The sequence below is a fragment of the Salvelinus alpinus genome, chromosome 33 (genome assembly GCF_045679555.1).
Source record: "Salvelinus alpinus chromosome 33, SLU_Salpinus.1, whole genome shotgun sequence".
NCBI classification, from domain to species: domain Eukaryota; kingdom Metazoa; phylum Chordata; class Actinopteri; order Salmoniformes; family Salmonidae; genus Salvelinus; species Salvelinus alpinus.
Window position 1 is genome coordinate 30481279 of NC_092118.1, and position 21181 is coordinate 30502459.

General features: G+C 44.9%; 1 protein-coding gene across 2 annotated transcripts in view; it reads left to right on the plus strand.

The window, feature by feature from the left end:
• Positions 1 to 21181, plus strand: part of LOC139562886 (protein unc-13 homolog C-like) — a 145165-nt gene that overhangs the window by 85415 nt on the left and 38569 nt on the right. The window contains exons 17-20 of one of the 2 annotated variants that reach the window (XM_071381011.1): positions 834 to 977; positions 1119 to 1196; positions 1356 to 1433; positions 3587 to 3613. In XM_071381011.1, coding sequence (XP_071237112.1) covers positions 834 to 977; positions 1119 to 1196; positions 1356 to 1433; positions 3587 to 3613 — 327 coding nt within the window. The remainder of the gene's footprint in view (positions 1 to 833; positions 978 to 1118; positions 1197 to 1355; positions 1434 to 3586; positions 3614 to 21181) is intronic. The other variant, XM_071381012.1, reaches the window with a different exon arrangement.

Below are 21181 nucleotides of genomic sequence, written 5' to 3' on the forward strand. Positions count from 1 at the left end.
TCTCTGTAGGTGATGGCTTTGTTATGGAAGGTTTGGGAATCGCTTCCTTTTAGGTGGTTGTAGAATTGAACGGCTCTTTTCTGGATTTTGATAATTAGTGGGTATCGGCCTAATTCTGCTCTGCATGCATTATTTGGTGTTCTACGTTGTACACGGAGGATATTTTTGCAGAATTCTGCATGCAGAGTCTCAATTTGGTGTTTGTCCCATTTTGTGAAATCTTGGTTGGTGAGCGGACCCCAGACCTCACAACCATAAAGGGCAATGGGCTCTATGACTGATTCAAGTATTTTTAGCCAGATCCTAATTGGTATGTTGAAATTTATGTTCCTTTTGATGGCATAGAAGGCCCTTCTTGCCTTGTCTCTCAGATCGTTCACAGCTTTGTGGAAGTTACCTGTGGTGCTGATGTTTAGGCCGAGGTATGTATAGTTTTTTGTGTGCTCTAGGGCAACGGTGTCTAGATGGAATTTGTGGTCCTGGTGACTGGACCTTTTTTGGAACACCATTATTTTGGTCTTACTGAGATTTACTGTCAGGGCCCAGGTCTGACAGAATCTGTGCAGAAGATCTAGGTGCTGCTGTAGGCCCTCCTTGGTTGGTGACAGAAGCACCAGATCATCAGCAAACAGTAGACATTTGACTTCGGATTCTAGTAGGGTGAGACCGGGTGCTGCAGACTGTTCTAGTGCCCGCGCCAATTCGTTGATATATATGTTGTCTCTCTCTGTCTCTCTCTCTCTCCTTCTCTGTCTCTCTCTCTCTCCTTCTCTGTCTCTCTCTGTCTCTCTCTGTCTCTCCTTCTCTGTCTCTCTCTCCTTCTCTGTCTCTAGTTCCAGCCAACGTCGGAACATGTCCTGTTCTCCTGTTCGGTGGTGGATGTGTTCACTCAGCTCAACCAGAGTTTTGAGATCATTAAGAAGCTGGAGTGCCCCAACCCACAGGCCCTGGCTCACTTCATGTGCCGCTTTGCTAAGGTCAGGCACTAACCCCCAACCTAATGTCCCTAGCTGTGTGTGTGTCTATTTAACTATGTGTGTGTCCAATACTATTTCTAAGAGTGTTTTGATATTGTAACAACTCAATATTGTTCATTCCTTTTCTTGTATTATTTCTAGACCATCAACAAAGTTCTGTTGCAATATGCTGCAATCATAACCAAGGATTTTGGCTTGTATCTGAACCAGGAGAAAGTGGTAAGTGCTCTCTGGATGCACATAATGATCATTCTGCACACAAAAACAAGATGGACCAGCCCATCTAGCATTTGCCTAAACTTCCCTATGGCCAGTCTGGTTCTGAATAGTACTATTCAATTCTACATGTATAATAATATGACTGTGTCTCTGTGACAGCCCTGCATCCTCATCAACAACATCCAGCAGCTCAGAGTTCAGCTGGAGAAGATGTTTGAGTCCATGGGAGGCAAACAGGTCTGTACTGTAGCAACCCCTTACCTTTATACATACCCCTTACCCTTTACCCCAACCCCAAGACCATGGGAGGCAAACAGGTCTGTACTGTAGCAACCCCTTACCTTTATACATACCCCTTACCCTTTACCCCAACCCCAAGACCATGGGAGGCAAGCAGGTCTGTACTGTAGCAACCCCTTACCTTTATACATACCCCTTACCCTTTACCCTTTACCCCAAGACCATGGGAGGCAAACAGGTCTGTACTGTAGCAACCCCTTACCTTTATACATACCCCTTACCCTTTACCCCAACCCCAAGACCATGGGAAGCAAACAGGTCTGTACTGTAGCAACCCCTTACCTTTATACATACCCCTTACCCTTTACCCCAACCCCAAGACCATGGGAGGCAAGCAGGTCTGTACTGTAGCAACCCCTTACCTTTATACATACCCCTTACCCTTTACCCCAACCCCAAGACCATGGGAGGCAAGCAGGTATGTACTGTAGCAACCCCATACCTTTATACATACCCCTTACCCTTTACCCCAACCCCAAGACCATGGGAGGCAAGCAGGTATGTACTGTAGCAACCCCTTACCTTTATACATACCCTTTACCCTTTACCCCAACCCCAAGACCATGGGAGGCAAACAGGTCTGTACTGTAGCAACCCCATACCTTTATACATACCCCTTACCCTTTACCCCAACCCCAAGACCATGGGAGGCAAGCAGGTATGTACTGTAGCAACCCCTTACCTTTATACATACCCCTTACCCTTTACCCTTTACCCCAACCCCAAGACCATGGGAGGCAAACAGGTCTGTACTGTAGCAACCCCTTACCTTTATACATACCCCTTACCCTTTACCCCAACCCCAAGACCATGGGAGGCAAGCAGGTATGTACTGTAGCAACCCCTTACCTTTATACATACCCTTTACCCTTTACCCCAACCCCAAGACCATGGGAGGCAAACAGGTCTGTACTGTAGCAACCCCATACCTTTATACATACCCCTTACCCTTTACCCCAACCCCAAGACCATGGGAGGCAAGCAGGTATGTACTGTAGCAACCCCTTACCTTTATACATACCCCTTACCCTTTACCCTTTACCCCAACCCCAAGACCATGGGAGGCAAACAGGTCTGTACTGTAGCAACCCCTTACCTTTATACATACCCCTTACCCTTTACCCCAACCCCAAGACCATGGGAGGCAAGCAGGTCTGGATCTCCTCTTCCCCCCTCATATCCCCATGTTCCCATACCCTCCATGGCCCTAATCCTAGTGCTACCCCATCAGACAATCCTCACATTCCCCCTAGATCTGTCACTATCCCTCTGAAGACTGGTTTTTATTCCCCCACCCTGTTCTATTTCTCCACTCTTCTAACTCTCCTTCCTCCATCCTGTCTGGTCTTGTACGTTCTACTTTGTTTCTTTATAAATGTTGTTTTATAAATGTTTAATAAATGTATGGGGGAAAGCCCTTAGTCTGTGTCATGGGTTTCAAATATTCTAGCATGTCCCCCTCTAACTCTTTCTGTCTGTCTGTCTCTCCCTCTAGTCTGTCTGTCAGTCCCCCTCTAAGTCTGTCTGTCTGTCTCTCTGTCTCTCTGTATCTCTGTCTCTCCCTCTAAGTCTGTCTGTCAGACCCCCTCTAAGTCTGTCTGTCTGTCTGTCTGTCTGTCTATCTGTCCCTCTGCTCTAAGTCTGTCTGTCTGTCTGTCTGTCTGTCTGTCTGTCTGTCTGTCTGTCTGTCTGTCTGTCTGTCTGTCTGTCTGTCTGTCTGTCTGTCTGTCTGTCTGTCTGTCTGTCTGTCTGTCTGTCTGTCTGTCTGTCTGTCTGTCTCTCTCTCTCTCTCTCTCTCTCTCTCTCTCTCTCTGACTGTCTCTGTGTGTCTCTCTCTCTCTCTCTCTCTCTGACTGTCTCTGTGTGTCTCTCTCTCTCTCTGACTGTCTGTCTCTCTCTCTCTCTCTCTCTCTGACTGTCTCTGTGTCTGTCTCTCTCTGCCTGTGTCTGTGTCTGTCTAATCCTGAGAATATAGCAACAGTTTTATGTTATGTGCATGCTGTCTCTCTACTGTTTCTAATGTTTTAAATGCCTTGAGTTTTGTCTTCTGTGGTCTTGTGTTTCCCCATTCTACCCTGCTCTCTTTCAAGAAGGAGGGGGCTGTGTCCTTTTGCAAGGTGTGTAGTATAGGACTTCTACCTCCTACCATCCTAACCCCCCTTTACTAAACATAGGACTCCTACCTCCTACCATCCTAACCCCCCTTTACTAAACATAGGACTCTGACCTCCTACCATCCTAACCCCCCTTTCTAAACATAGGACTCCTACCTCCTACCATCCTAACCACCCTTTACTAAACATAGGACTCTGACCTCCTACCATCCTAACCCCCCTTTACTAAACATAGGACTCCTACCTCTTACCATCCTAACCACCCTTTACTAAACATAGGACTTCTACCTCCTACCATCCTAACCCCCCTTTACTAAACATAGGACTCCTACCACTTACCATCCTAACCCCCCTTTACTAAACATAGGACTCCTACCTCCTACCTCCTACCATCCTAACCCCCCTTTACTAAACATAGGACTCCGACCTCCTACCATCCTAACCCCCCTTTACTAAACATAGGACTCCTACCTCCTACCATCCTAACCCCCCTTTACTAAACATAGGACTCCTACCTCCTACCATCCTAACCCCCCCTTACTAAACATAGGACTCCTACCTCCTACCATCCTAACCCCCCTTTACTAAACATAGGACTCCTGCCTCCTACCATCCTAACCCCCCTTTACTAAACATAGGACTCCTGCCTCCTACCATCCTAACCCCCCTTTACTAAACATAGGACTCCTACCTCCTACCATCCTAACCCCCCTTTACTAAACATAGGACTCCTACCTCCTACCATCCTAACCCCCCTTTACTAAACATAGGACTCCTGCCTCCTACCATCCTAACCCCCCTTTACTAAACATAGGACTCCTACCTCCTACCATCCTAACCCCCCTTTACTAAACATAGGACTCCTACCTCCTACCATCCTAACCCCCCCTTTACTAAACATAGGACTGCTGCCTTCCTTTATTTTTAAATATTTATTCCATCTTTATTAATACAGATTCTTAATTATAATGATGACATGTCCTACTTAACACCCTTTACTAAGCACAGAACTCCTACATCCTACCTAACACCCTTTACTAAGCACAGAACTCCTACATCCTACCTAACACCCTTTACTAAGCACAGAACTCCTACATCCTACCTAACACCCTTTACTAAGCACAGAACTCCTACATCCTACCTAACACCCTTTACTAAGCACAGAACTCCTACATCCTACCTAACACCCTTTACTAAGCACAGAACTCCTACATCCTACCTAACACCCTTTACTAAGCACAGAACTCCTACCATCCTACCTAACACCCTTTACTAAACATAGAACTCCTATCCTCCTACCTAACACCCTTTACTAAGCACAGAACCCCTACCATCCTACCTAACACCCTTTACTAAGCACAGAACTCCTACATCCTACCTAACACCCTTTACTAAGCACAGAACTCCTACATCCTACCTAACACCCTTTACTAAGCACAGAACTCCTACATCCTACCTAACACCCTTTACTAAACATAGAACTCCTACCATCCTACCTAACACCCTTTACTAAACATAGAACTCCTACCATCCTACCTAACACCCTTTACTAAACATAGAACTCCTACCATCCTACCTAACATTCTTTATAAAAACCCTTTAGGCCTACTAAAGATAAGTTTCCTACCATCCTTACCATCTTTCACTTAGAATAGGATTCCTTAGAAATGTTTGTGGTCCTTCATTCTGTTCAACCTGATGAAGATCCTCTGGATGGAAACAGTGGTAATTAGGACAATACTGTGAGAAGGAGATGATTTATTTTAGCGTAGGACACCTTAACTATCCCTACCACCATCTACTGAACTATAGTAAATGCATGTACCCGCACCCCACTCCCCACCTATGCTTCTCCCTCTCTCAGCACCACACACACATACACACACGCTCTCCCTCTCTCAGCACCACACACACATACACACACGCTCTCCCTCTCTCAGCACCACACACACAGACATACACACACTCCCCACCTATGCTTCTCCCTCTCTCAGCACCACACACACAACCATACACACACACCCCACCTATGCTCTGACTCTCTCAGCAGCATGTGCCACAGGGCATATGGAATCAGAGCTACCCATCTGTCATCTAGCCCCCACGCTCTGTCATCTAGCCCCCACGCTCTGTCATCTAGCCCCCACGCTCTGTCATCTAGCCCCCACGCTCTGTCATCTAGCCCCCACGCTCTGTCATCTAGCCCCCACGCTCTGTCATCTAGCCCCCACTCTCTGTCAGGGAGCAGTATTCATCTGTCATCTAGCCCCACTCTCTGTCAGGGAGCAGTATTCATCTGTCATCTAGCCCCCACTCTCTGTCAGGGAGCAGTATTCATCTGTCATCTAGCCCCACTCTCTGTCAGGGAGCAGTATTCATCTGTCATCTAGCCCCACTCTCTGTCAGGGAGCAGTATTCATCTGTCATCTAGCCCCACTCTCTGTCAGGGAGCAGTATTCATCTGTCATCTAGCCCCCACTCTCTGTCAGGGAGCAGTATTCATCTGTCATCTAGCCCCCACTCTCTGTCAGGGAGCAGTATTCATCTGTCATCTAGCCCCCACTATCTGTCAGGGAGCAGTATTCATCTGTCATCTAGCCCCCACGCTCTGTCATCTAGCCCCCACTCTCTGTCAGGGAGCAGTATTCATCTGTCATCTAGCCCCACTCTCTGTCAGGGAGCAGTATTCATCTGTCATCTAGCCCCCACGCTCTGTCATCTAGCCCCCACTCTCTGTCAGGGAGCAGTATTCATCTGTCATCTAGCCCCACTCTCTGTCAGGGAGCAGTATTCATCTGTCATCTAGCCCCACTCTCTGTCAGGGAGCAGTATTCATCTGTCATCTAGCCCCCACTCTCTGTCAGGGAGCAGTATTCATCTGTCATCTAGCCCCACTCTCTGTCAGGGAGCAGTATTCATCTGTCATCTAGCCCCCACTATCTGTCAGGGAGCAGTATTCATCTGACATCTAGCCCCACTCTCTGTCAGGGAGCAGTATTCATCTGTCATCTAGCCCCCACTCTCTGTCAGGGAGCAGTATTCATCTGTCATCTAGCCCCACTCTCTGTCAGGGAGCAGTATTCATCTGACATCTAGCCCCACTCTCTGTCAGGGAGCAGTATTCATCTGTCATCTAGCCCCCACTCTCTGTCAGGGAGCAGTATTCATCTGTCATCTAGCCCCACTCTCTATTAGGGAGCAGTATTCGTCTGTCATCTAGCCCCACTCTCTGTCAGGGAGCAGTATTCATCTGTCATCTAGCCCCACTCTCTGTCAGGGAGCAGTATTAATCTGACATCTAGCCCCACTCTCTGTCAGGGAGCAGTATTCATCTGTCATCTAGCCCCCACTCTCTGTCAGGGAGCAGTATTCATCTGTCATCTAGCCCCACTCTCTGTCAGGGAGCAGTATTAATCTGACATCTAGCCCCACTCTCTGTCAGGGAGCAGTATTCATCTGTCATCTAGCCCCCACTCTCTGTCAGGGAGCAGTATTCATCTGTCATCTAGCCCCACTCTCTGTCAGGGAGCAGTATTCATCTGTCATCTAGCCCCACTCTCTGTCAGGGAGCAGTATTCATCTGTCATCTAGCCCCACTCTCTGTCAGGGAGCAGTATTCATCTGTCATCTAGCCCCCACTCTCTGTCAGGGAGCAGTATTCATCTGTCATCTAGCCCCCACTCTCTGTCAGGGAGCAGTATTCATCTGTCATCTAGCCCCCACTATCTGTCAGGGAGCAGTATTCATCTGTCATCTAGCCCCCACGCTCTGTCATCTAGCCCCCACTCTCTGTCAGGGAGCAGTATTCATCTGTCATCTAGCCCCACTCTCTGTCAGGGAGCAGTATTCATCTGTCATCTAGCCCCCACGCTCTGTCATCTAGCCCCCACTCTCTGTCAGGGAGCAGTATTCATCTGTCATCTAGCCCCACTCTCTGTCAGGGAGCAGTATTCATCTGTCATCTAGCCCCACTCTCTGTCAGGGAGCAGTATTCATCTGTCATCTAGCCCCACTCTCTGTCAGGGAGCAGTATTCATCTGTCATCTAGCCCCACTATCTGTCAGGGAGCAGTATTCATCTGTCATCTAGCCCCACTATCTGTCAGGGAGCAGTATTCATCTGTCATCTAGCCCCACTATCTGTCAGGGAGCAGTATTCATCTGTCATCTAGCCCCACTCTCTGTCAGGGAGCAGTATTCATCTGTCATCTAGCCCCACTCTCTGTCAGGGAGCAGTATTCATCTGATATCTAGCCCCACTCTCTGTCAGGGAGCAGTATTCATCTGTCATCTAGCCCCCACTATCTGTCAGGGAGCAGTATTCATCTGACATCTAGCCCCACTCTCTGTCAGGGAGCAGTATTCATCTGTCATCTAGCCCCCACTCTCTGTCAGGGAGCAGTATTCATCTGTCATCTAGCCCCACTCTCTGTCAGGGAGCAGTATTCATCTGACATCTAGCCCCACTCTCTGTCAGGGAGCAGTATTCATCTGTCATCTAGCCCCCACTCTCTGTCAGGGAGCAGTATTCATCTGTCATCTAGCCCCACTCTCTATTAGGGAGCAGTATTCATCTGTCATCTAGCCCCACTCTCTGTCAGGGAGCAGTATTCATCTGTCATCTAGCCCCACTCTCTGTCAGGGAGCAGTATTCATCTGTCATCTAGCCCCACTCTCTGTCAGGGAGCAGTATTCATCTGTCATCTAGCCCCACTCTCTGTCAGGGAGCAGTATTCATCTGTCATCTTGCCCCCACTCTCTGTCAGGGAGCAGTATTCATCTGTCATCTAGCCCCCACTCTCTGTCAGGGAGAAGTATTCATCTGTCATCTAGCCCCCACTCTCTGTCAGGGAGCAGTATTCATCTGTCATCTAGCCCCCACTCTCTGTCAGGGAGCAGTATTCATCTGTCATCTAGCCCCCACTCTCTGTCAGGGAGCAGTATTCATCTGTCATATAGCCCCCACTCTCTGTCAGGGAGCAGTGTTCATCTGTCATCTAGCCCCACTCTCTGTCAGGGAGCAGTATTCATCTGTCATCTAGCCCCACTCTCTGTCAGGGAGCAGTATTCATCTGTCATCTAGCCCCCACTCTCTGTCAGGGAGACGTATTCATCTGTCATCTAGCCCCCACTCTCTGTCAGGGAGCAGTATTCATCTGTCATCTAGCCCCACTCTCTGTCAGGGAGCAGTATTCATCTGTCATCTAGCCCCCACTATCTGTCAGGGAGCAGTATTCATCTGACATCTAGCCCCACTCTCTGTCAGGGAGCAGTATTCATCTGTCATATAGCCCCCACTCTCTGTCAGGGAGCAGTATTCATCTGTCATCTAGCCCCCACTCTCTGTCAGGGAGCAGTATTCATCTGTCATCTAGCCCCCACTATCTGTCAGGGAGCAGTATTCATCTGACATCTAGCCCCACTCTCTGTCAGGGAGCAGTATTCATCTGTCATCTAGCCCCCACTCTCTGTCAGGGAGCAGTATTCATCTGTCATCTAGCCCCACTCTCTGTCAGGGAGCAGTATTCATCTGACATCTAGCCCCACTCTCTGTCAGGGAGCAGTATTCATCTGTCATCTAGCCCCCACTCTCTGTCAGGGAGCAGTATTCATCTGTCATCTAGCCCCACTCTCTATTAGGGAGCAGTATTCATCTGTCATCTAGCCCCACTCTCTGTCAGGGAGCAGTATTCATCTGTCATCTAGCCCCACTCTCTGTCAGGGAGCAGTATTCATCTGTCATCTAGCCCCACTCTCTGTCAGGGAGCAGTATTCATCTGTCATCTAGCCCCACTCTCTGTCAGGGAGCAGTATTCATCTGTCATCTAGCCCCCACTCTCTGTCAGGGAGCAGTATTCATCTGTCATCTAGCCCCACTCTCTGTCAGGGAGCAGTATTCATCTGTCATCTAGCCCCACTCTCTGTCAGGGAGCAGTATTCATCTGTCATCTAGCCCCCACTCTCTGTCAGGGAGCAGTATTCATCTGTCATCTAGCCCCCACTCTCTGTCAGGGAGCAGTGTTCATCTGTCATCTAGCCCCACTCTCTGTCAGGGAGCAGTGTTCATCTGTCATCTAGCCCCACTCTCTGTCAGGGAGCAGTATTCATCTGTCATCTAGCCCCACTCTCTGTCAGGGAGCAGTATTCATCTGTCATCTAGCCCCCACTCTCTGTCAGGGAGCAGTATTCATCTGTCATCTAGCCCCACTCTCTGTCAGGGAGAAGTATTCATCTGTCATCTAGCCCCACTCTCTGTCAGGGAGCAGTATTCATCTGATATCTAGCCCCCACTCTCTGTCAGGGAGCAGTATTCATCTGTCATCTAGCCCCACTCTCTGTCAGGGAGCAGTATTCATCTGTCATCTAGCCCCCACTCTCTGTCAGGGAGCAGTATTCATCTGTCATCTAGCCCCACTCTCTGTCAGGGAGCAGTATTCATCTGTCATCTAGCCCCCACTCTCTGTCAGGGAGCAGTGTTCATCTGTCATCTAGCCCCACTCTCTGTCAGGGAGCAGTATTCATCTGTCATCTAGCCCCACTCTCTGTCAGGGAGCAGTATTCATCTGTCATCTAGCCCCCACTCTCTGTCAGGAAGCAGTATTCATCTGTCATCTAGCCCCACTCTCTGTCAGGGAGCAGTATTCATCTGTCATCTAGCCCCACTCTCTGTTAGAGAGCAGTATTCATCTGTCATCTAGCCCCACTCTCTGTCAGGGAGACGTATTCATCTGTCATCTAGCCCCACTCTCTGTCAGGGAGCAGTATTAATCTGACATCTAGCCCCACTCTCTGTCAGGGAGCAGTATTCATCTGTCCTCTAGCCCCCACTCTCTGTCAGGGAGCAGTATTCATCTGTCATCTAGCCCCACTCTCTGTCAGGGAGCAGTATTCATCTGTCATCTAGCCCCCACTCTCTGTCAGGGAGCAGTATTCATCTGTCATCTAGCCCCCACTCTCTGTCAGGGAGCAGTATTCATCTGTCATCTAGCCCCCACTATCTGTCAGGGAGCAGTATTCATCTGTCATCTAGCCCCCACTCTTTGTCAGGGAGCAGTATTCATCTGTCATCTAGCCCCACTCTCTGTCAGGGAGAAGTATTCATCTGTCATCTAGCCCCCACTCTCTGTCAGGGAGCAGTATTCATCTGTCATCTAGCCCCCACGCTCTGTCATCTAGCCCCACTCTCTGTCAGAGAGCAGTATTCATCTGTCATCTAGCCCCCGCTCTCACTTATTTTGGTCCCCAAGCTGAAGCTACAAAATGCTCCAGACGGGATTTCGTACAAACTCTGATGAGCTTCTCAAATGCTTACAAAACTCCCCAGCTGTGCTCTCTCTCTCTCTGAAAGAAAGGCTCTGTTAATGAGGCATCTGAACAGACAGAGTCTACATCCAAATGGCACCATTTTCCCTATTTAGTGTACTACATTTGAGCAAGTACTGTAGTGCTCTATAAAAGTAGTGCGCTGTAAAGGGAAAAGGGTGCCATTCAGGACAAAGACATAGACATGTCTGACTGGAATTAACGGCTTTAGTTGGTTTGGCTGTAGCTCCTTGCTTTAGACGTTTGACAGGTGATTTATTAGGCGAATTGAGTGACAGGGATGTTGCATTATTCAGGAAAAACATACAATAGTAATCCCAACCTGATACCACTATAAACCACCTTGTCATTCAGGCATTAGACAGCTATTCCTAATCATGTCGGAACATAATGGATCATGCAGGTTGATAAACTAAATGTTTTTTCCATTTTAGGCAGACCAAAAACACATTACTGGCTGACTGGCAGTGAAAGTGTTCCCAAAGCAATTAGCAAACTGAAAGCCAGGGCAATTACACAGATCAATGTGCTATCATATAATTTGAAATAACACATATTTCAGGCTCTACATATGATAGAATAAGAAATTACACATCCGTCATTTCATAGAATGTTAAATAATAGATAAACATCAACTTTTGCAGGGCTGAGACAGAGACGTGAGAGAGGATAACATCTTGATCGCTGTGTAATGGCTTCTATAATGGCTTACTATACACAACAGCTGTCTCTACAAGCCATCCACCATCAGAATGAGATAGGATTAGAGAGCTGGTCTGTGGCTGCATGACTCTTATCTAACCTAATGTGATGATCTGTCACATTTACACACATACACACACACACACACACAGTAAAATGGCGCTGGAGAGGAAGGCTGACGTTTTACGTGTTCCTATCCATTTGTGATTTTTTTGTTTGTTTCATTGTGTTGTTTGTAACTTATTTTAAACTTATTTCGTACATAACGTTGCTGCTACCATCTCTTATGAAAATAACTTCCGAACTGTGATTACTCACCACGAACTGGTGTCCTTTTTTTCCTTTAACGAGCCCGACGTGAATGACATACCGCTTTCCCGGGAACAGGCCCAGATCCCCGTCATTTGCGTGAAGAGAAGGCGGAGAAAAAGGGGCCGGAGGGCGGGCGGCCTTCTGAATATTCGTAGGCGATCGAATAAACCCCCACTTCCTTCCATTCTGCTAGCAAACGTGAAATCTGGAGAAAAAAATAGATGACCTACGCGGAAGATTAATTACCAACGGGACATTGAAAACTGTAATATCTCATGCTTCACGGAGTCGTGGCTGAACGACGACATTATCAACATACAGCTGCCTGGTTATATGCTGTATCGACAGGATAGAACAGCGGCGTCTGGTAAGACAAGGGGCGGTGGACTATGTATTTTTGTAAATAACAGCTGGTGCACGATATCTAAAGAAGTCTTGAGGTTTTGCTCGCATGAGGTAGAGTATCTCATGATAAGCTGTAGACCACACTATGTACCTAGAGAGTTTTCATCTGTATTTTTCATAGCTGTTTACATACCACCACAGTCTGAGGCTGGCACTAAGACGGCACTCCATGAGCTGTATTCCGCCATAAGCAAACAGGAAAACGGTCACCCAGAGGCGGTGCTCCTTGTGGACTTTAATGCAGGGAAACTTAAATCGGTCTTACCAAATTTATATCAGCATGTTAAATGTGCAACCAGAGGGAAAAAAACTCTGGACCACCAATACTCCACACACAGAGACGCATACAAAGCTCTTCCTCGCCCTCCATTTGGCAAATCTGACCATAATTATATCCTCCTGATTCCTGCTCACAAGCAACAATTAAAGCCAGAAGCATCAGGGACTCAATCAATAAAAAAGTGGTCAGATGAAGCAGATGCTAAACTACAGGACGGTTTTGCTAGCACAGACTGGAATATGTCCCTGGATTCCTCCGATGGCATTGAGGAGTATACCACATCAGTCATTGGCTTCATCAATAAGTGCATCGATGACGTCGTCCCCACAGTGACCGTACGCACATACCCCAACCAGAAGCCATGGATAACAGGCAACATCCGCACTGAGCTAAAGGCTAGAGCTGCCACTTTCAAAGAGCGGGACTCTAACCCGGAAGCTTATAAGAAATCCACCTATGCCCTCCGACGAACCATCAAACAGACAAAGCGTCAATACAGGACTAGGATCGAATCGTACTACACCAGCTCTAATGCTCATCGGATATGGCAGGGCTTGCAAACCATTACAGACCACAAAGGGAAGCACAGCCGAGAGCTGCCCAGTGACACGAGCCTACCAGATGAGCTAAACTACTTCTATGCTCGCGTCGAGGCAAATAACACTGAGACATGCATGAGAGCACTAGCTCTTCCGGAAGACTGTGTGATCACGCTCTCCGCATCCGATGTGAGTAAGACCTTTAAACAGGTCAACATTCACAAGGCCGCGTGGCCAGAAGGATTACCAGGATGTGTACTGTGAGCATGCGCTGACCAACTGGCAAGTGTCTTCACTGATGTTTTCAACCTCTACCTGTCCTAGTATGTAATACCAACATGTTATAAGCAGATCACCATAGTCCCTGTGCCCAAGAATACTAAGGTAACCTGCCTAAATGACTACCGACCCATAACACTCACGTCTGTAGCCATGAAGTGCTTTGAAAGGCTGGTCATGGCTCACATCAACACCATTATCCCAGAAATCCTAGACCCACTGCCAAATTGCATACCGCCCAAACAGATCCGCAGATGATGCAATCTCTATTGCACTCCACACTGCCCTTTCCCACCTGAACAAAAGGAACACCTATGTGAGAATGCTATTCATTGACTACAGCTCAGCGTTCAACACCATAGTGCCCTCAAAGCTCATCAATAAGATAAGGAACCTGGGATTAAACACCTCCCTCTGCCGCCCCAAGGTTGTAAGGGTAGGTAACAACACATCCACCATGCTGATCCTCAACACAGGGGCTTCTCAAGGGTGCGTGTTCAGTCCCCTCCTGTACTCCCTGTTCACTCATGACAGCACGGCCAGGCACGACTCCAACACCATCATTAAGTTTGCCGATGACACAACAGTGGTAAGCCTGATCACCGACAAGGACGAGACAGCCTATAGGAAGGAGGTCAGAGACCTGGCCATGTTGTGCCAGGACAACAACCTCTCCCTCAACGTGATCAAGACAAAGGAGATGATTGTGGACTACAAGAAAAAGAGGACCGAGCACGCCCCATTCTGATCGACATGGCTGTAGTGGAGCAGGTTGAAAGCTTCAAGTTCCTTGGTGTCCACATCACCAACAAACTAACATGGTCCAAGCACACCAAGACAGTCGTGAAGAGGGCATGACAAAACCTATTCCCCTCAGGAGACTGAAAAGATTTGGCATGTGTCCTCAGATCCTCAAAAGGTTCTACAGCTGCACCGTTGAGAGCATCCTGACTGGTTGCATCACTGCCTGGTATGGCAACTGCTCGGACTCCGACCGCAAGGCACTACAGAGTGTAGTGCGTACGGCCCAGGACATCACTGGGGACAAGCTTCCTGCCATCCAGGGCCTCTATACCAGGCGGTGTCAGAGGAAGGCCCTAAAAATTGTCAAAGACTCCAGCCACCCTAGTCATAGGCTGTTCTCTCTGCTACCGCACGGCAAGCGGTACCGGAGCACCAAGTCTAGATCCAAGAGGCTTTTAAACAGCTTCCACCCCCAAGCCATAAGACTCCTGAACATCTAATCAAATGGCTACCCAGACTATTTGCATTGCCTCCCCCCTCTTTTACACCACTGCTGCTCTCTGTTGTTATCATCTATGCATAGTCACTTTAATAACTCTAACTACATGTACATATTACCTCAATTACCTTGACAAGCCTGTGCCCCCGCACATTGCCTCTGTAACGGTACCCCCCTGTATATAGTCTTGCTATTGTTACTTTACTGCTGCTCTTTAATTACATGTTACTTTTATTTCTTATTCTTATTCATATTATTTATTTATTTATTTATTTACATTTTATTCCCTTTTCTCCCCAATTTTCGTGGTATCCAATTGCTAGTAATTACTATCTTGTCTCATCGCTACAACTCCCGTACGGGCTCGGGAGAGACGAAGGTCGAAAGCCATGCGTCCTCCGAAACACAACCCAACCAAGCCGCACTGCTTCTTAACACAGCGCGCATCCAACCCGGAAGCCAGCCGCACCAATGTGTCGGAAGAAACACCGTGCACCTGGCTCCCTTGGTTAGCGCGCACTGCGCCCGGCCCGCCACAGGAGTCGCTGGTGCGCGATGAGACAAGGATATCCCTACCGGCCAAACCCTCCCTAACCCGGACGACGCTAGGCCAATTGTGCGTCGCCCCACGGACCTCCCGGTCGCGGCCGGCTGCGACAGAGCCTGGGCGCGAACCCAGAGTCTCTGGTGGCGCAGCTAGCGCTGCGATGCAGTGCCCTAGACCACTATTCATATTATTTTTTAACTGCATTGTTGGTTAGGGGCTCGTAAGTAAGCATTTCACTGTAAAGTCTACACCTGTTGTATTCGCCGCATGTGACTAATAACATTTCAACTGATTTAATGTGATGACCTGTCATCCACATGGAGCAGCTAGCTTTCATCACATCTATCTCAGGGACCAGGCCTGAAACATCTACGACTCTCCACTATACACACAGCATCAAAACACAAACAACACAAACAACACAAACAACACACACTTATGTTTGCAGAATAAGTGGCAATGTAACTGGTCAATTGTAGGATCTATAGAGTAGATTTAAATGCATCAAGGAGCAGGCCAGTCAAAAAGTCTTTAGTCATTCTAAATGTCTGCCCCTCTGTTCTCTCTTCAGTACACCCTGGAATACACAGACAGGCCCTATAGATCTTATATCCCAAATTACACCCTATTCCCTACAGACAGTAGTGCACAACTTTTGACCAGGGCCCATAGTGCACTACATAGGGAACATTTAGGATGCACCCAGTGTCCTCTCCTCCTGACATGGTACTGCAGAGGCATCCAGTAATGGGGGGTCTGTGAGCCAGACACAACATGTGCTTCGCGTACTAACCATGTACTTGACTGACTATCAGAGAGTTGAGTTGGGAGGCTGGGTCCTGTGAGCTGACTGAGTGACGAAGAGACCGTCACACCCAGATAGATTAGATCTCCCCTCTAAAACACCTTTAGAGGATTGGGGATCTATCTGTCTCCACCAAACCTGCCCTAAAACACATTCAGAGGGTTGGGGGATCGATCTGTCTCCACCAAACCTGCTCTAAAACACATTCAGAGGGTTGGGGGATTGATCTGTCTCCACCAAAACTGCTCTAAAACACCTTTAGAGGGTTGGGGATCTATCTGTCTCCACCAAACCTGCCCTAAAACACATTCAGAGGGTTGGGGGATCGATCTGTCTCCACCAAACCTGCTCTAAAACACCTTTATGCTGCCTCCCGAATGGCACCCTATTCTCTACAGAGTGCACTACTTTTGACCAGAGCCACTATATAGGGAATAGGGTGCCATTTGGGACACTTCCTTAGAGTGGCTGTTGCCCCCCTCCATGGTATGGCACACCCATACGCTCACCCCCATCCTATCCCTCCCTGTCTCATCCAGTCTGAACTCTGTCCCCCTCCATGGCACCCCCATACTCCCACCCCCATCCTATCCACCCATTCCTTCCTGTCTCATCCAGTCTGAACTCTGTCCCCCTCCATGGCACACCCATACTCTCACCCCCATCCTATCCACCCTTTCCTTCCTGTCTCATCCAGGCTGAACTCTGTCCCCCTCCATGGCACACCCATACTCTCACCCCCATCCTATCCACCCATCCATTCCTGTCTCATCCAGGCTGAACTCTGTCCCCCTCCATGGCACACCCATACTCTCACCCCCATCCTATCCACCCATCCCTCCCACTCATCCGGTCTGAACTCTGTCCCCCTTCATGCCAGAGCGGCTGACGTAGGCTGCATCTCAAATGGCACCCTATTCCCTTTATAGTGGACTACTTTTGATCGGAACCCTATGGTCCCTAGTCAAAATGAGTGCACTATATTGGGAATAGGGTGCCATTTGGGACACTGACATATTGATGTAATGATGCGTTGGCATAGGGCCATGTTCAGGGTTGAGCTCAGAATAACTCAGACCCTGGTATAAATCATTCATTGATGTCAATGAGAGACTCAACATGCAAAAATGTTTGAGTTATGAGATCAAGTCAGATGTCAAGTCAGAATTCCGCCAGTAGTAATGTAGTGATATAGCACCCTATTCTTTACAGTGCACTGCTTTTGACCAGAGCCATATGGACCCGTGTCACTCTATTCTCTATATAGTGCAATACCTTTTAACTTTTGACCATGGATCGCAAAGGACTATGGTCAAAAGTAGTGCACTATATAGAGAATAGGGTGACAAGGGTCCATAGGGCTCTGGTCAAAAGTAGTGCACTGTATGGAGAATAGGGTGCCATTTCAAACAAGGTGTTTGTGCGTAGACCTCAAGTGAAAATAAGGCCTATAGTGATGCAGATATAATGGAGAGGTATAGTGTTAGTGATATAATGGAGATGTATAGTGTTAGTTATATAATGGAGATGTATAGTGTTAGTGATATAGTAGAGATGTATAGTGTTAGTTATATAATGGAGATGTATAGTGTTAGTGATATAATGGAGATGTATAGTGGAGATGTATAGTGTTAGTGATATAATGGAGATGTATAGTGTTAGTGATATAATGGAGAAGTATAGTGGAGATGTATATTGTTAGTGATATAAAGGAGATGTATAGTGTTAGTGATATAATGGAGATGTATAGTGTTAGTGATATAATGGAGATGTATAGTGTTAGTTATATAATGGAGATGTATAGTGTTAGTGATATAGTAGAGATGTATAGTGTTAGTTATATAATGGAGATGTATAGTGTTAGTGATATAATGGAGAGGTATAGTGGAGATGTATAGTGTTAGTGATATAATGGAGATGTATATTGTTAGTGATATAATGGAGATGTATAGTGTTAGTGATATAGTAGAGATGTATAGTGTTAGTGATATAGTAGAGATGTATAGTGTTAGTGATATAATGGAGAGGTATAGTGTTAGTGATATAATGGAGATGTATAGTGTTAGTTATATAATGGAGATGTATAGTGTTAGTGATATAGTAGAGATGTATAGTGTTAGTTATATAATGGAGATGTATAGTGTTAGTGATATAATGGAGATGTATAGTGGAGATGTATAGTGTTAGTGATATAATGGAGATGTATAGTGTTAGTGATATAATGGAGATGTATAGTGTTAGTGATATAATGGAGATGTATAGTGTTAGTGATATAATGGAGATGTATAGTGTTAGTGATATAATGGAGATGTATAGTGTTAGTGATATAATGGAGATGTATAGTGTTAGTGATATAGTAGAGATGTATAGTGTTAGTGATATAATGGAGTTGTATATTGTTAGTGATATAATGGAGATGTATAGTGTTAGTGATATAATGGAGATGTATAGTAGAGATGTATAGTGTTAGTGATATAATGGAGATGTATAGTGTTAGTGATATAGTAGAGATGTATAGTGTTAGTGATATAATGGAGTTGTATATTGTTAGTGATATAATGGAGATGTATAGTGTTAGTGATATAATGGAGATGTATAGTAGAGATGTATAGTGTTAGTGATATAGTAGAGATGTATAGTGTTAGTGATATAATGAAGATGTATAGTGTTTGTGATATAATGGAGAGGTATAGTGTTAGTGATATAATGGAGATGTATAGTGTTAGTGATATAGTAGAGATGTATAGTGTTAGTGATAAAGTAGAGATGTATAGTGTTAGTGATATAATGGAGATGTATAGTGTTAGTTATATAATGGAGATGTATAGTGTTAGTGATATAATGGAGATGTATAGTGTTAGTGATATAATGGAGATGTATAGTGTTAGTGATATAATGGAGATGTATAGTGTTAGTGATATAATGGAGATGTATAGTGTTAGTGATATAATGGAGATGTATAGTGTTAGTGATATAGTAGAGATGTATAGTGTTAGTGATATAATGGAGATGTATAGTGTTAGTGATATAATGGAGATGTATAGTGTTAGTGATATAGTAGAGATGTATAGTGTTAGTGATATAATGGAGTTGTATATTGTTAGTGATATAATGGAGATGTATAGTGTTAGTGATATAATGGAGATGTATAGTAGAGATGTATAGTGTTAGTGATATAATGGAGATGTATAGTGTTAGTGATATAGTAGAGATGTATAGTGTTAGTGATATAATGGAGTTGTATATTGTTAGTGATATAATGGAGATGTATAGTGTTAGTGATATAATGGAGATGTATAGTAGAGATGTATAGTGTTAGTGATATAGTAGAGATGTATAGTGTTAGTGATATAATGAAGATGTATAGTGTTTGTGATATAATGGAGAGGTATAGTGTTAGTGATATAATGGAGATGTATAGTGTTAGTGATATAGTAGAGATGTATAGTGTTAGTGATAAAGTAGAGATGTATAGTGTTAGTGATATAATGGAGATGTATAGTGTTAGTTATATAATGGAGATGTATAGTGTTAGTGATATAATGGAGATGTATAGTGTTAGTGATATAATGGAGATGTATAGTGTTAGTGATATAATGGAGATGTATAGTGTTAGTGATATAATGGAGATGTATAGTGTTAGTGATATAATGGAGATGTATAGTGTTAGTGATATAGTAGAGATGTATAGTGTTAGTGATATAATGGAGATGTATAGTGTTACTGATATAATGGAGATGTATAGTGTTAGTGATATAGTAGAGATGTATAGTGTTAGTGATATAGTAGAGATGTATAGTGTTAGTGATATAATGGAGAGGTATAGTGTTAGTGATATAGTAAAGATGTATAGTGTTAGTGATATAGTAGAGATGTATAGTGTTAGTGATATAATGGAGATGTATAGTGTTAGTGATATAATGGAGATGTATAGTGTTAGTGATATAATGGAGATGTATAGTGTTAGTGATATAGTAGAGATGTATAGTGTTAGTGATATAATGGAGATGTATAGTGTTAGTGATATAATGGAGATGTATAGTGTTAGTTATATCATGGAGATGTATAGTGTTAGTGATATAATGGAGAGGTATAGTGTTAGTGATATAGTAGAGATGTATAGTGTTAGTGATATAATTGAGATGTATAGTGTTAGTGATATAATGGAGATGTATATTGTTAGTGATATAATGGAGATGTATAGTGTTAGTGATATAGTAGAGATGTATAGTGTTAGTGATATAGTAGAGATGTATAGTGTTAGTGATATAATGGAGAGGTATAGTGTTAGTGATATAGTAAAGATGTATAGTGTTAGTGATATAGTAGAGATGTATAGTGTTAGTGATATAATGGAGATCTACAGTGTTAGTGATATAATGGAGATGTATAGTGTTAGTTATATAATGGAGATGTATAGTGTTAGTGATATAATGGAGATGTATAGTGTTAGTGATATATTGGAGATGTATAGTGTTAGTGATATAATGGAGATGTATAGTGTTAGTTATATAATGGAGATGTATATTGTTAGTGATATAATGGAGATGTATAGTGTTAGTTATATAATGGAGATGTATATTGTTAGTGATATAGTAGAGAGGTATAGTGTTAGTGATATAATGGAGAGGTATAGTGTTAGTGATATAGTAGAGATGTATAGTGTTAGTGATATAGTAGAGATGTATAGTGTTAGTGATATAATGGAGATGTATAGTGTTAGTGATATAATGGAGATGTATAGTAGAGATGTATAGTGTTAGTGATATAATGGAGATGTATAGTGTTAGTGATATAATGTAGATGTATAGTGTTAGTGATATAATGGAGATGTATAGTGTTAGTGATATAATGGAGATGTATAGTGTTAGTGATATAATGGAAAGGTATAGTGTTAGTGATATAGTAGAGATGTATAGTGTTAGTGATATAATGGAGATGTATAGTGTTAGTGATATAATGGAGAAGTATAGTGTTAGTGATATAATGGAGATGTATAGTGTTAGTTATATAATGGAGATGTATAGTGTTAGTGATATAGTAGAGATGTATAGTGTTAGTTATATAATGGAGATGTATAGTGTTAGTGATATAATGGAGAGGTATAGTGGAGATGTATAGTGTTAGTGATATAATG